The 17136-nt window shown below is 33.2% G+C and overlaps 1 protein-coding gene across 4 annotated transcripts in view; it reads right to left on the bottom strand.

Annotated features, from left to right (window-relative positions):
• Positions 1-2263: 2263 nt before the first annotated feature.
• LOC131067541 (alpha-ketoglutarate-dependent dioxygenase alkB) overlaps positions 2264-17136 on the bottom strand; it is a 98976-nt gene continuing 84103 nt past the window's right edge. The window contains exon 6 of one of the 4 annotated variants that reach the window (XM_058002595.2): positions 2264-2757. In XM_058002595.2, the coding sequence (XP_057858578.2) occupies positions 2621-2757 (137 nt within the window). In that variant the 3' untranslated portion in view covers positions 2264-2620. Of the gene's footprint in view, positions 2758-2844; positions 2992-13954; positions 14213-17136 lie in introns of those variants that run through there. The other 3 variants (XM_058002597.2, XM_058002596.2, XM_058002598.2) reach the window with 3 other exon arrangements.

Genomic DNA, 17136 nt, shown 5'->3' with positions numbered 1-17136 from the left:
CTATGTTCTCTGATACTTAGTTTGGGGAGGTGGCTCCTTAGTTGTAGCCCCATTTGGTTCGGGCCAGGTTTAAATCCCGACCTATTCTAAACAATGTAACTTTTATCAATTAAGAAAAAAAAAAGATCTCATTTTTTATTTATAAGGCAAATACTTGCACAAAGTTAAGTCTATATTCATAGTGATTGATTTAGATAAAAAGTAGTTAATAGGTAAGTTAGAGCTATCAGATTTCCACAATCCATATTAATATTCAGTAATTGCTTCTGGATTCAATTGTGTAAGCCATTTTTTTATCGTCGACGTTTCGAATCACACTTTGTGATTCATCATCAAGATGACCAGGAATAAAAAATTGGCTTACACAATAGAATCCAGAAGCAATTACTGAATAATAAGTAAGTTGTAATTTATTCCTAACTAGCATATTTGTCTTTAATATATCTATGTATAGAAATGTTGAAATATATCCTTCTCAAGCACCTATTTTTTCAAGATTTCTTATATAAAAGTAAGAGAAAACTATTGAAAGGAATACATAAATTTATCTAAGATTAGCATGTCACATTTATGTTTTACATTATTTACAACACATCCTTTGGCTCCATATGAAACATTTTTGACCCGACACTATGAACTGGTGATGTCACAAACGAGGGGCATCATCCTCATATAACAATGCTAAGGCTCAAACCCACAAGCATGTTGGATCAACGAAGGCATAAGCTTGCAATCACAATGCCCTGACGAGGGTTTGAACCTTGGTGGTTGCAACAACACCACCACCACTTAGCCAACACATTATGGAAAGAACCCATAATTTATTATACTTTTATTAATGAACTACATTTTAATTTATTTCATAATTTCAACATTCATATAGCTGCACTTTAAAAATAAATTTAAAATTATAAAATAACTCTTAATTATATAAAAATAAAATAGTTTTTAAGTAAATTATTTTTAAAAATACATATTGATTAAAATGCCTATTTTGTTTTTATTCAAAAAATATTTTTTAAATTTGAAAATTGTTGTATTTATTGAAAAGGTATTTTATTTATTTACTTAAAAGTTATTTTATTGTTTTATTTTTTAATATATTAATATATTTTTTGTTTAACATGTTCATCCCACTACATTTCAGTTTTTCACATTAATACGAGAGGCCCTTAAAATAGTAGGGGGGATTGGACATAGGTTTCTATGCTAGCAACGAAGACTGACGAATGACTTTGGGAGAAGATAGTTGGGATGAATAATTTCTAGAGCACCCTAGTCAAGATAGTGAAAATACTTTCTTAAAAGTTGTGTTTGACCTGCCCCCACCCGAATTGGACAACGGCTAGCGAGTGCCCCTACTATTTGAAGGGCCCACACTACACTTGGATCATAGTGAAGCCAGCCCCACTCAACCCCAAGCGCATCATAATTGAAGAAGAGAAGGAATTGCTCTTGATATAAGAAATAAGAGAGATGTTCACAATAGTTCGCAATAATACAATATATTGTTGAGATTAATAAAAAACCATATATTGCTATTATTTATCTTGCAATGTTTATATGGTTAAGAACCTTAACATCTATATAATAGTTTCACTTCCAAACTCGTGTACACTTGCTTTAGATAGTGGTTTAAGTTCAATTATATATCATTTGTGTCTATGTTTGTTTGTTTGTTTTTTAAGATACACAAATTTGATAAAAGCAAAAATTATTTAATATGTTTTTTAATACATATCCCTCAATTTTTACTAATTTATTAAATCTTTATTAGTTGTGTTAAATAAATATTCAAGTTAAGGGTTGGCGATGTTTTATAATATGTTTTTTTCCTTTCACTCAATTCAAAATGATTAATACATTTGCAGTTTAAAATAGACAAATGTTCAAATGACATATATTTAAGAATAAAATAGTAGTTAAATAAATAAAATATATATAAAAAGAATTAGATCGACTTTAGAATTTAGTAGAAACAAACACAAAAGTTTTTTCAAATTAGACTTGTTTATGCCTATTTTTTTATTACGTAAACAATTATTGCATTTTAAATGATGTCATCATCTTTGTGAAGACAAATAGTCTGTAATCTATGATTGCACTTGAAAAATGGACGATGCTTTCATTGCCAAGGAAACACCCAAATCATTACCCACTCGTAAATCTAATAGACTGTCCTCTTCAATTTTTTTACTTATCTCGAACCAAGAATAGAGTTTTATGACAGAACTAAAAAAAGAAAGGGCTGTACAAGTTCAAATGCAAAACCCTAATTTGTCTTTTATCTAATAATTTCTCAACAAAACAAGTACAAGTTTTCCTTTTGTCAATAACGTTCCGTGTCAAAATAGTTGACTTATTGAACATCACTAGATTGAGAATGAAAAAAGGAGAGAAACTTCGTCTATGAAAACAACGATATATCTAATGAATATGTTAATGGGAGCATACCAATATAAAATATGATTTGTATGCGCACCACCACCTCTGTCTAAGATATTCCAACCAAGTACTAAAATATAAGAAATGCAAAGATTTATACTCAAATGATGAAAGAATGGTATATAAATTCAACCATATGCCGATGAGAACAGCTACAAATTATCAAAATGACACTTTAATATACTTGTCGAATGTTTATGTTTATCCTTGAATCCTTAATATAATCCACAAAGGGGGCATCAGAGGAATCTGAAAATTTTGATTGAAAAAACGGTACTTCAGAGTTCTCACCTGTAAAAATACGTGGTATGCCTGAAAAATTTACAATACAAGAAAAGAATTTGGTAAAAATACAGTTTCAATAATTCTACAGAGCAAATGTTATAAAAAGTGCCGTATAGATTATTAAATATTAAATTTAGGTTTATATTTGATTTATATGTCAACAAATGAAAGCACTAGCAGTAGAGGACATTTTCTTTCCTATCCATACTCCAAAGAATTGCTTATATTCTAGGCCCTTCCACATTGAGCTTATATGTGTGGCTGTGCACATGCAAATTTCAAAAGTATTATTGCTTAAGTGGCACATTTGTATGCCTTAATGTAAATTCAATACATGTAGCAGAACTCAATGGAAAAATTAAGGCACAGGGAGCAAATTCATTGTAAATGAGAGACAAGAATATGATCTCAGGCTTAAAACATGAAATACTTTTATCACAAGGCCCCTTTATATGTTAAAGACGTCTTTAAAAAACATATTACAACTCCTAATTGATGCAATATTTTGTTGACCTCGACATCTTTTGCACTGTAGTGTAGAATTAAAATATTGCAAAACTGAAAACACAACGCACAAATGATCAAGAGATCAAAAATCTAGCTCATTCAAAAATTCTAAACAAGATCAAATGAAAAATATTGGACTCTATAAGGTTCAAGGAGCCAAACTCCATAATTTTAAAGATCATAATCTCGGATGGCAGAAAAGTTTATTCAATTATATGACATTTTCTTCCAGGGTGCATTGAATGGGGCAGACGTACTTGCCTAATGTTAACTATAGATGAACAATCCTCAACAGTTTGACAATAGATGGATAAACACCTTTTTTGCCAAAACAGATAACAGAAAGAAAAAAGAAAAATCCTGTAACTTATTATTTTCTTCAAAAATAGCAATTGTAAATCAGACAATGGACTGTAGTTTAGACTCTTCATTCCTGAATTTAGACTCCTGCTTTTCTGCACTTTGATCAATTGATAAAAATTCTGTAAATGAACGTCTCATAACACTTGAAGTTCTCTTCTTACTAGTACCACTTTGGACTTCGATAATAAACCATAAAAAGCTATTGGCGATACAAATACACGACCAGACACTGTTTTGCCTCAGCAGGAAACGTTGATGATTGAAAAAAGGAAGATCTTGAAGTTTAATAATTAACAGAGCATAATTCTAAGGTGCCTCTAGTGCCAATGATGACTAGAATAATTCTAAAGATCGTTATCAAACATCAAATTATACAAAATGTTTATTATTTTACATTCAAATCTATTATTTTATATTCAAATCCAAAATTGTAACCTGTAGAAGCATGAATGAAGGTGATGATATAACAAATCATCTCTCATGTCCCTCTTCCTTGAGGCTGACATCAGCCCAACAAATTTTTTTTTTGAACACAATTTTAATGTTTATATACTTATTATAATAAAAAAATAAAATAATCAATCACTAATATGAATTATAAATATTTAATTAAAATTTTAAATTTCAAATTTCAATAAATTGGTGCCAGCCTTTGGGCCCTTGCGCCTTATGTTAAAATAGGTATATTAGTTGTTGCTGGTTGGGCATGGTATCTGGAGAAATTGATATGATTTTGGGAGCAATTTCCTGAAGTTCTGCTTGCCTAGACACAAACCCTAGCAGTCATCTAAGGTTTGGATGAAATCCCTGACCTTGTCCTATCAATTTTCCTTTCAATTACATTTTCAGATCTAATATTTCTGTTGTAACCTAGCACGAGGTTGATTTTCAGGTCTGCCACAATTCTTTGGAGGCTGAAGGAAATCCTCACAGTGCCTTAGGCCACTCAATCGGCCATTCTGGAAGCCAGTTACCTCTTGCAACAATCAAGGACATCAATATTTCAAGTCTGGGCTATTAGTATTCACTGAAAAGAGAACAAATAGCAGCATTTTCCAGTCAAGTGACTCGATCGCCACTAGTGAAGACCTAACAAAGATCAAGGGACAAGACTGGTGCAAGTGGATCACAAAGCTAATAATTTTCTGCCATGCTAACAGAGACCAAGAAACAGATTACTGCATACCCAGATCTGCAGTTGAGTTGTGTAACTGGAGGAACTTCAGTAGCAGATCAGCAGCAATCTTTGTAAATCAGAGTTAGATAGAATCTTAGGAGCAACCACCACAAGATTGCCCTATTCTTACCCTAGCAACCAGGTAGCAAAGCCAATCAGGGTCTTTAACTAAGTTATTCTACCCAGAATAAGGCACAACAACTGTCATAGGGAAGGTTATTTCACAGCTAGGTTGAATTTCAAGATTGTATTTCACCTCGTAATTGATTTTGTAATAAATCAAACTGAATTTGATTGAAACATATGTATTTTTATTTTGGAGAAGATTGCATAGTTATATAAACCCTTGACTGATTAGCTGTGTTAAAACAAAATCAGAGTTTGCTGATTGATTTGAATCCATTTAAGGTAGAAATCAGGATTTTGTTTAGGGTTCAACTTCTTACAGTGGTATCAAAGCCACCTTTTTCTGCCAATCTGTGGAGTTGTGTGTGATGCAAATTCATGCAAAAAAGTAATCAGGAATCGAGTACCAGCAAAGGAAAAGAGAAAGAAAGGAGCCATGGGTGATAAAAATGAGGAAATCAACATTTAGGAGGTCATTAGAAATGAAACAAAGAGTTGGCCAAGAAATTTCCGTCCACCATGAGAAAATCTGGCAGAGATTTTGAAGACTTTGAGAGGAATGAATCAACAATTGAGTGCTGGAAGGTGTAATCCAATGGTATTGAAGGGAATCACTATGCTAATAATAGAGTTTCAATCAAGCCACCAACCAAGACATTCAAAGCCATTTTTTTACAAAGAGGAGAAGAGGACCCATTTGAAGAAAGGCAGCAAGTGTCACCAAGTCTTGAGGAAGAGATGGCAAGGTATCATGCTGAGTACAATGCTCTAAACCCAACCACTGTAATATCCCCTTTTCAGCTCTAGTTTGTTTTGGGGACTGTTGGTCAATCCGGAGACCCCTTGGTCAGTTAGACGCAGAATCAGAGTTTCCTATTTTCTAGGAGGATGCTTTGGCAGTTTTGGTGGCTTGCATGTTGGAGTTTTACAGTTTTGATTATGGATTCCTTCTGGGTTTTCAGAAAGCTTCGCAATGATTGTAATGCGTAACAATCAATGGAGTTTGGTAAACTTACTATTTTTAGTAGGTGGGGGCGAGGACAACTCATTTTTCTGGGTTTTTATGGGTTTTTAAAGAGCTTCGTGATGGTGTGACATGCAAATGAATCTGAATACTTTTCCGGACTTACTATTTTTAGTAAGTTGCGACGGCTGCTCAGAATGTGGTTAAAATACATTTGGACACACTATTTTTAGCAGTATGCTATCTTTAGTAAGTACTATTTTTAGCAATGCCATTTTTAGCAAGGTTTCAGTAGGTCTGTTCAGATGGCTATTTCTAGCAGGTTAGTTTGAGCAGTTGGTCTTCCAGCATTTTTGGAGCTATTTTTGGCAAATCTAAGCTTATGATTGGCGAATTCATGGTTGAGGAAAAATATTTAATAAGTGAATTATTAATAAGGCAAGATGGACACCTTAGGAAGAAATAGTTAATTTTATGAAATAATTCAATTATTTACTTTGGACGCCATAATGCACTTTATTGATATTTTTTATAAAGTATCATTTTCAAGACATAAGGTGGGCGTCCATTTTGGAAATATTTCATTTAAAGATTATAACCTTTAAAGTGTCCAAGCAATAGTTGATTTTGGCGTCCCTTTTGGAGGAATATATGATTTAAAATAAAGGCAAATATTATATTGCTTTGGGCATCCAAGATCGCATTTGACTTTATTTCATTTCATGTCAATTTGGAGGGAATTGAATTTGAATTTGGAGCTTCAAAGGTTATAAATAAGAGTGTTGGGCTCTTGTTTTTGGTATCCATGAATACTGCAATGAAGTGCTGCCGAAATTATTTCAGACTTTGCTTCGAGGAATGCATACCTCCTAGCATCCTTCAGTTTCGCACTTGAAAGATAGCCCCTAGCTAAATATTGTGACTATTTCTCACTCAGAGGAGCAAATTGAGCTTAATGAAGATGAAGTTATTTGATGCTTTCTGATTTTGGAGTGTTGTTTTCGGATTCTGGAGTTTGTTGTGTGTATGGTACTGAAAGTGAAATTCATTCATAAGTCTCTGAGAGTTCAGTCGCTGTTTTTGGGTATTCTTCCTATGTTTTCCTCTTGGTTAGGCGATTCCTTTTGCTAGGTTTCGTGGTTTTTGGTGTTGATTTGGATTTTTAAATAAGAATCACCCTCCTTACCTAGTCATACCATGTGAATGCCTTGGGAAGCGTGCATTGATGTGTTGATTAGATTTGTAGCTGGTGGTTGGTCTTGGCTTGGACGCCACCTCTCTAGGGATCATTCACATTTGATTTCAAGTTGTTTGGAGTTGTATGGGAAAAGTTATGAGCATTTAGGTGATTTCTCTTCTTGCTGGTCTGTTATTTCAGTTCGTTGTTCTTCATATCAGACCTGAGTTATTTACCTATTTGGATACTTTTCATATGTTGGATAGCTCATATTTGTTAGAAGATTAATTCATAACATTTTGGTGTGTTTGGATATCAATTTCCTATTGTAATCTACAAGCTCATGCTCTCATTATAACGCTGAAATCGGTAGTACTGATCAGCCTTCATTTTATTGCATTTTACATTTTGTGTTCCCACTGAAGAAGTGGAAGAGGCTGACTTAGCCACCTATCTATTACTCTCAGTTGGTTTCATAGTCATCTTGTTGAATAAGTGGTTGAGTGATTTTATTTTTGGTAATGCAATAATTGTCCTCCCACTAAATAAGTGGTTGAGTGATCTTATTTTCAGTATTGTAATAATTGTCCTCCCGCCAAATAAGTGGTTGAGTGATATTATTTTCAGTATTGTAATAGCTGTCCTCCCACTGGAAAGTGGTAGAGTGATTTTACATTGAGTTGTTCTTGCCCGCTGAGTAAGTGGAAGGGGTTGGCTTGCCGCCCAACATTGTACTTCAGTTTGCCTTTGGAGCTAATGATCCCCTATTCACCGTATGCTCTCACCTTCCCATATTGGGCTCTTGGTGAACAGAAAGTGGAAGGGTTACCTTTCAGCAACATTGTATTTCACTTTCCTAACCTTAACGGGTGCTTTGATGTGTTAAAAAATCAAAAAAAAAGTAAGGGGGTCATTTCAACCACCCACTATGGCATGTCATTCATTAAGTATTTTGGTATGAAAACAAGGATTGAGTGTTAAAGGGGAAGAAGATATCAAGATCAGCCACAGAAAGATATACAGCAAGAAAGATATACAGCAATGGTTGGGAAAGATTACTACACCCACCTATGATGGATACAATGGACTTACAACTAGAGCTTGCTTGCAAAAATTGGATACCTATTTCTCCTTGAACCCTGTGTATGAGGAGGAAGCAATCAAGTTTGCAACCCTTCACCTAGACGGTGTGGCTCATATGTGGTGGTACCATGGCATGGTGACCAAAGGACACAACTCAATTACTCTAAAGGAGTTCAGTTAATGATTGGTGTAGATGTTTGACAGAAAGGATCTAGAGATTCAATTGAGCATTATGTGGCAGAGTTTCAGATGCTACCAACACTGGTTCCAAAAGTGACAAAGAAGACTCATAGTGCTTTCTGTAGATGGTCTAACAGAACCACTTTAGGGTTTGGTAAACGCATTTGAACCAATTTCTTTGCAAGAGGCCATCAAGAGAGCTTTAAATTTGGAGGATTTGGTGACTAAGCAGAAATTCTTCTCCAAGAATACACCACCAATTCGAAATGTGAAGCCTCCTAATAAAAGTTTACTTCAACCTAAGGCACTACCTTCAAAACCAAACAAGGTTGAGGAAACCAAGAATGAACTCTAAAGGAAAAAACTATGCTCACTTGCAGCACTTTCAAGAGCATGTAGGTATCACCCTCTTTTGAGTTAGAGGAGTCTTACAAGGATGTAGGGTGATTGTTTTGACTAACAGTGGGGCCACCCAAAACTTCATTGATGGGGAATTGATGGCTAAGATGGGTTTGAGGACAAAGGATTTTGTGGGATATTAAAGTTACAATGGTGGTTGGGTTTACTATTCCATGCAATCATAGGATTCAATAGCTTGAATTTACCCTAGGAGGGCATAAGATGCAAGATGACTTCTATGTGATTGACATTCATGAGACAAATTTGGTTTTAGGAGTGCAATAGTTGCATTCATGTGAAGAATACTCACAAAATTATTAGACTTTGGAGTTGAAATTCAAATCCAATGGAAAGGAGGTAATTCTTTATGGCCCAACCAAGGGGTCCCGTGATTGTTTCAACTTAGAGAATGGAGAGGGATTTTTGTAGAGACCAAGTAGCTTGGATAGTAGAGTGTTTGATAACAGATACTAGTCCATCCAAGTATGGGATGCCTTATCATGTTGGCACCTAGTCCCACTAGATAAACAAAGAAAAAGGTGTTTGTCGAAATTCCTCTTACCACCAAATAGGGGCTTTTAGCATGTGATTGAGCTAGCGGAAGGAGCGAAACAAGTGATCACTACACCTTATTGTCTACCTAGGAGGTACAAGGAGAATATTGAGAGATCAATAAAGATGCTATTGGACATGAGACATATACAACCTAGCTCTAGCCCATTTGTTTCTCCCATGGTGTTGGTTAGGAAAAAGAAGGTGCCATGAGAATGTGCAGATTATAGAGCCCTCAGCAAGAAGACAATAAAGAATCTCTACCCCATACCTCGGATCAATGAGTTGATAGATGAGCTTTATGGTGCAGTGTACTTCTCCAAGATTGATTTTCGATCGGAGCTGAGGATGTGCACAAAATAGCTTTCAAGTGTTATTATCAGCATTATGAGTTCTTGGTCATGGCATTCGGGTTGACTAATGCATCTGTCATATTTCAGGCATGCCTGAATTAGATATTTATTTTACAATTGAGAAAATTTATGACAATTTTCTTTGATCACATCTTGATCTACAGTAAAACATGGAAGGATCCATCATGTCAATCCCACATCTCCTAGTTGAGTCTCTAAGTTGTTGGTTCTAGTATGGGAATGGGTATTGGTACAGGATACAGGTGCATCAATAGAGTAATTTTTTACCTTGGGTATGGTATGTATTATATATACACACATTTGATAGTATGATATTGCATCATTGATCAATACCAAATGCCAAAATGGTAGTGATAAAGATAAATGTTAAATGCCTATTGATAGTTCAGAATTTCAATATTACGTTGTATGCCATTATATATATATATATATATATATAGGGTCACAATTCAAATGAAAATCATTACAATTACAAAATCGAAATATGATAAAAAATAATTATTGTCTTCAATCTTTATCAATCTTTTAAAGGATCTAGATCAAGGTCATCATTTGGTTCAAGTTCAACATCATTTGAACCATAAGTAAATGCATTGCCACACCCACTAGGCGCATCATGAATAAGTGTCTCGTCATCATCATCTATAGTGACTCTAGCAAGCTCTTCAATATATTGCATCCAAGTTGGTTCACTTAGAGGCTATGTCCCAATGCTTTGTTAACCCTTCCTTGTAGTGTTCTTTCTTATGTGATAGCAAACGTAAATTGGAATGGACATAAACCAAATCTTTTGCTTTTTTTGTAGCCAACTAGTTAGGTTTCACTGAGTGGATAAAGGAGTATGTACTCCAATTCCCTTGTGAAATTGAGAGAAAACCAACACAACTTAAAAATAAAAAAATAAAAATACTAACGTCTACAATACAAATGTTAAAAAAAATAAAAAATACTTGTAATAGAATCTTGATTGCGAGAGCCTAGATGAACAAATAATCTTTCCCATGGAGATACCATCATGTACAAGCATATGCAGTGTATTGGTCTTGAAGAGCACAAATACTATGATCTCGTCCTTAGATGAACAAGCTAAACTCTTTCCTAACATTTTCCACCACTTGTGGATCTAAGAAGAGTCTTTTGAATGCCCACTTGTACCCCTTACCAACTTCACTATCTCTATATGGTGGATTTATTATCCCTATCAAAGTAAGTATCTATCAGCTATAGTATTTGGGAGATAATGCATATGCAAGGAGTTGCAATGGTGTGTTCATCTTGTTCTAACAATGATGAATGATTTTTTCCACACTTTGGAAAAATGTTTCTTCAATGCCATTCTTTTTTTGTGCTATTATGACCTTTATTTTTCTCTCATTATGTCGTCATAAATTTCCCCCAAACATGGCCAAACAATATCAACAAATCTGATCATAGTATAATGTCCCCTACTAGGGTTTGGTCTATTTTAACCATAATTAATCATTTCAAATTACTTATGGCTTAAACTAACTTGATTAAGTGTCAAGACTACCTTAGCATGAATCAAATCTGTAATGTTCTATCCTTCTATACTCTATCAGGTACTTACTATCTTATCATAATAAATAATTAATCTTGCTCAGATCCATTTACAAAGCCTTAGCGTATTTATTAATTACTAATTATATGAATTATTACTAATTTCTAAAAATATTATTATTATATTAATATTTATTATTATCCATATCTATATTTACAATCCTTATTTTATCCCATACTCTGATTTGAGTATATATATATATATATATAGTGTAATATTACCAATTGTTTATGTATCAGCTAAATCCTTTTATATAATTTACTAATATTAATTATGTATCAGCTAAATCCTTTTATATAATTTACTAATATTATTACAACTTAAAACAATCCTAGTTAGTAATTTGTTTACTGGCTGGTAATGGCAGACAGATCTGACGCATGTCAGATCTGGTCTGCCACTGTCATGTTATTGGGTATCCTTATATTGCACTCTATGTTAATATTTCTATTAATATTAAATTCTGCATAGAAACATTATCAAACTTCATATATATAACACATACATTCCCATGTATACCATCACGGTCAAGGATGCTACCACTTGAAACTTAATAGTTCTAATATGATCGATGGCTCTCCCATTATATATATATATATATATATTCCTCTTTTCAATCTGCTCTTGATTCACAATCTGTTTTTCCATCTCCCTCCCTTCTATATGATCTTCCTCTCAGTGTTCTCCTTTAATACTTTATTGAACGGTATCCTTCTTCAGTCACACCCTTCCATGTAAATCTCTTCTATTCATTAAGCATCCTTATTTCTTAATCAGGCAGCTTCTTAAAACCAAGTGTAGTTTATAAACTAAGAACACTTATTTATTACTTCTTAGTTATGAAGCGCATTTCCAAATAATATACGAATGGTGTCTCTTTACGTTTAAGAATTTATATGAAGTCTTAACTAATAATTCTACTACATTTGTTATTTCATCCTTAGTCGATATTCCTTGATGGATATCTATTTAGTTCTACTCGATTAGTCTTATAGATAAAGTCACTAATCTTTATCATTAATCGATGATGACTTATTGATCGTTCTATTCCTTTCCCAATGATGTGATGACTGGATTATAGACGTTTCAATAACTTGGATATGTACCATCATTTTCGATAAACATGCTCCATTCCCTTTAACGGATTTGGGGAGATTGATCTTAAGCACCTCCCTTAACATGTATGATATTTTGGCTTCTTTACGAAGTATTAATAATTTATACCCTTTGTGATTATGGTGTTTATTTGTATTTGACAACTTCTTTAGACTTGGTCAATTTGTTCTTCTCAGTATTATCGTAATATATTGTATTGTTCCCTTACGATGTTACATATTTCACCATAATGAATGCGCTCAACAATTATATTGGTCAGTTATCATCCCTAATTTTCACAATTATATATTTATTATTTTAAATATATGAATTGTATTTACAATTAAGAATACTTAAATTATGTTTATAATATAATATTAATTCTTCTTCTTTTTTATTTGAATATTTAAAAAATATTATTATTAGTAAAAATATCAATTAAATAATAATATCTAATAAATAAATAAATTTCAAATAATCATTATATTAGTTAATAATAATAATTGCTTCATTTAGTATATATATAACGATCAAGGGAGGGACATGACAGTCCACGATTCCCGAAATTGCTTGTCCACAAGCAATTGATAATTTTTTTCACACTGTGTCATCTCCCCATTAAACACAAGATATACATGTGTATATAGACATGAAGCATACATGAAGTATATAGATATTAAGTTAATGAGACATGAAGCTTGAATACATTTAGTACATGAAGCATGAGGCATTGAGAGTACATAGAACATAGATGGCATGAAGTAATACACACAAAGTCATTTAAACACATGCAAGGCTTGAAGAATGAATGGAAGTCTTGAAGCATAGACAAAAGTAATGCCTGTAGTCATATTCACAAATACATGTAAGATATGAGGCGTACACATCACATGGAGGTGAAAGATGAAACACACATAGAGTAGGCGCTCTATGTATAAACCCAATACATCAATTATAGACATGAACACTTAAGAAATGAGTCATACATACGAATATATAAAGTGTAAATCCAAGGCATATAAGGCAAGAAGGATCCACATGTGACATTAAGAGGCAAATATGTAAAGCATGAATGTAGCTCGTAAAGCACAAATTTACTTAAGGCATGAAGCATACAAAGCATGAAGAAAATATGTGAATCTTCCACAAGAATGTACTTAAGGCATGAGTCATTCATAAGGCATGTAGACATATAAAGGAATGAAGTACACATGTCACGGGTAAAGCAACATGACAGGGACACAAGCACGAAGCAATACTCTTAGATACATATCAAACATATGGTGCAAAAAACGCAAAGTATGAAGTAGCACACATATAAAACATGAAGTAGTATAGAAAAGGCATAGATGTAAGGCATGGAGCATTCACGTAAGAACAAAGTAATATGCAAATACCTTGAGACGTGAAGTATGTATATAAAACATGTAAGGCTTGAAGCGATACAGATACACATAAGGTACAAAATATGTATAAGAAGCCACTCATGGAGTGAACACGCTAAAGACACATCAGTCAAGGCACACATAAAGACACAAGGCATACATGTTGAAAGCATATCGGACATGAAGCGAACACATGAATATATGTAATATATAAGAAAAGAGTACTTGAAGCATACATGCTGAAAACATGACAACATTGAGCATTCTCATAAACATCCATATAGAACACCCATAATGAAATGTTAAAATATTATCAAACATGGTGAATAGTTGTTAATCTTGTTGTATTGCATGAGTCTCCTCTTCCTCATTCTCCTCTATCTTACAAGATGGTAGATTTATTGTGCCAAGGGCGCATGACACAGTCTACATACGGCTCCCACAAGGTTTTCTACCCATCTGGGACATTATCGTCATGTGACCGGTTTACTCTGCCTCTCCCCTCCACACACTCCCTATCTCTGTAAGTATTAGAGAAAGAAGAAGAATTGAATCCCTACCATCAATGGAATAAGTATAGAAAACACATACTTATCTGCAAATATACAAGAAACATATATCTAAGAGAAACATACACTTAAAGCAATAAGTACACACATAAAACATAAAGTATCACATAGGGCATAGAGAATACACATGAATATATTCACGGCAAGTGGCATTCACATGAAAACACATGAAGTATACATTATACATGTACGACACATAGATATGAGCAAGACATTAGGCATATACATTGCAAGGCATGAAATGGTCTGAGTCATACACATGAAAATACTCACGTTATAATCATACATATGAATACACATAAGGTATGAGACACTCATATGAATATACATAAAGCACATAGGACATGAAGAATACATACAAATATATGAGCATTCATTCAAGGCATACAAATATTTTTAAAGCATATGAAACAAGCGCTCATTGGATAGTTGCAAGTCATGAATCATGGATGCACGTAAGGCACGAAGTACATGTGTCAAGCATAAGGCAATGAATACCTCAAGCACGTAAAGCATGAAACGGTACACTCTATTACACCATGCAGACATTAAACATACATGAGAAATGACCTCATGGAGTAAACAAGTGTGAGGCAAACACAAGTACACATATGAAGGGTATACTTGGAGTAAGCATGTAGTCTAAAGCACATTGGATTGATCCACATTTACCAATCAATTCATATCTTTGGAACTATTCTAGATCAACCAAAGTAGAACCACAATGATTTACTTCCCATAGATGCATGAGATTCCTCTTCCCTATTCCGCTAAACTTTACAAGATGGAGGATTTATTGTGCGAAGGGTGCATGACACAGTCTACATGCGGCTCCCTCAAGGTTTGCTACCCTTCTTGGGACGTTTTCGCTATGTGACCGATTTACTCTGCCTTTCCCCCACACACTCCCTATCTTTGCAAGTATTAGGGAAAGGCGAAGAATCCCATCACTACAATATTATTTGAATTACATTGTCAATTATTTACTTAGGGAAAGAAACTTTCAAATGAATACACATGTAGTATGAAGTACACATGTAAATCACCTAAATACGGGCAAGGCATTAAGCGCGTTCATAAGCATTCACACCACTAGCCTTTAAAGAAGGAAGCATATGCTTTTAAGGAATGAAATATTCATCTAGAAAGTACACACATATTAAAGGGCAATGTTTTTGTCCCACAGGATGGCGGGATTATGCTCTGATACCATTGTAATGTCCCCTACTAGGGTTTGGTCTATTTTAACCATAATTAATCATTTCAAATTACTTATGACTTAAACTAACTTGATTAAGTGTCACGACTACCTTAGCATGAATCAAATCTATAATGTTCTATCCTTCTATACTCTATCAGGTACTTACTATCTTATCATAATAAATAATTAATCTTGCTCAGATCCATTTACAAAGCCTTAGCGTATTTATTAATTACTAATTATATGAATTATTACTAATTTCTAAAAATATTATTATTATATTAATATTTATTATTATCCATATCTATATTTACAATCCTTATTTTATCCCATACTCTGATTTGAGTATATATATATATATATATATAGTGTAATATTACCAATTGTTTATGTATCAGCTAAATCCTTTTATATAATTTACTAATATTAATTATGTATCAGCTAAATCCTTTTATATAATTTACTAATATTATTACAACTTAAAACAATCCTAGTTAGTAATTTGTTTACTGGCTGGTAATGGCAGATAGATCTGACACATGTCAGATCTGGTCTGCCACTGTCATGTTATTGGGTATCCTTATATTGCACTCTATGTTAATATTTCTATTAATATTAAATTCTGCATAGAAACATTATCAAACTTCATATATATAAAACATACATTCCCATGTATACCATCACAGTCAAGGATGCTACCACCTGAAACTTAATAGTTCTAATATGATCGATGGCTCTCCCATTATATATATATATATATTCCTCTTTTCAATCTGCTCTTGATTCACAATCTGTTTTTCCATCTCCCTCCCTTCTATATGATCTTCCTCTCAGTGTTCTCCTTTAATACTTTATTGAACGGTATCCTTCTTCAGTCACACCCTTCCATGTAAATCTCTTCTATTCATTAAGCATCCTTATTTCTTAATCGGGCAGCTTCTTAAAACCAAGTGTAGTTTATAAACTAAGAACACTTATTTATTACTTCTTAGTTATGAAGCGCATTTCCAAATAATATACGAATGTTGTCTCTTTACGTTTAAGAATTTATATGAAGTCTTAACTAATAATTCTACTACATTTGTTATTTCATCCTTAGTCGATATTCCTTGATGGATATCTATTTAGTTCTACTCGATTAGTCTTATAGATAAAGTCACTAATCTTTATCATTAATCGATGATGACTTATTGATCGTTCTATTCCTTTCCCAATGATGTGATGACTGGATTATAGACGTTTCAATAACTTGGATATGTACCATCATTTTCGATAAACATGCTCCATTCCCTTTAACGGATTTGGGGAGATTGATCTTAAGCACCTCCCTTAACATGTATGATATTTTGGCTTCTTTACGAAGTATTAATAATTTATACCCTTTGTGATTATGGTGTTTATTTGTATTTGACAACTTCTTTAGACTTGGTCAATTTGTTCTTCTCAGTATTATCGTAATATATTGTATTGTTCCCTTACGATGTTACATATTTCACCATAATGAATGCGCTCAACAATTATATTGGTCAGTTATCATCCCTAATTTTCACAATTATATATTTATTATTTTAAATATATGAATTGTATTTACAATTAAGAATACTTAAATTATGTTTATAATATAATATTAATTCTTCTTTTTTTTTATTTGAATATTTAAAAAATATTATTATTA

This window comes from Cryptomeria japonica, chromosome 10 (assembly GCF_030272615.1).
Source record: "Cryptomeria japonica chromosome 10, Sugi_1.0, whole genome shotgun sequence".
Lineage (NCBI taxonomy): Eukaryota > Viridiplantae > Streptophyta > Pinopsida > Cupressales > Cupressaceae > Cryptomeria > Cryptomeria japonica.
Note: the sequence above shows the minus strand (reverse complement) of the source record. Positions and strands in the feature narration are given on the sequence as shown.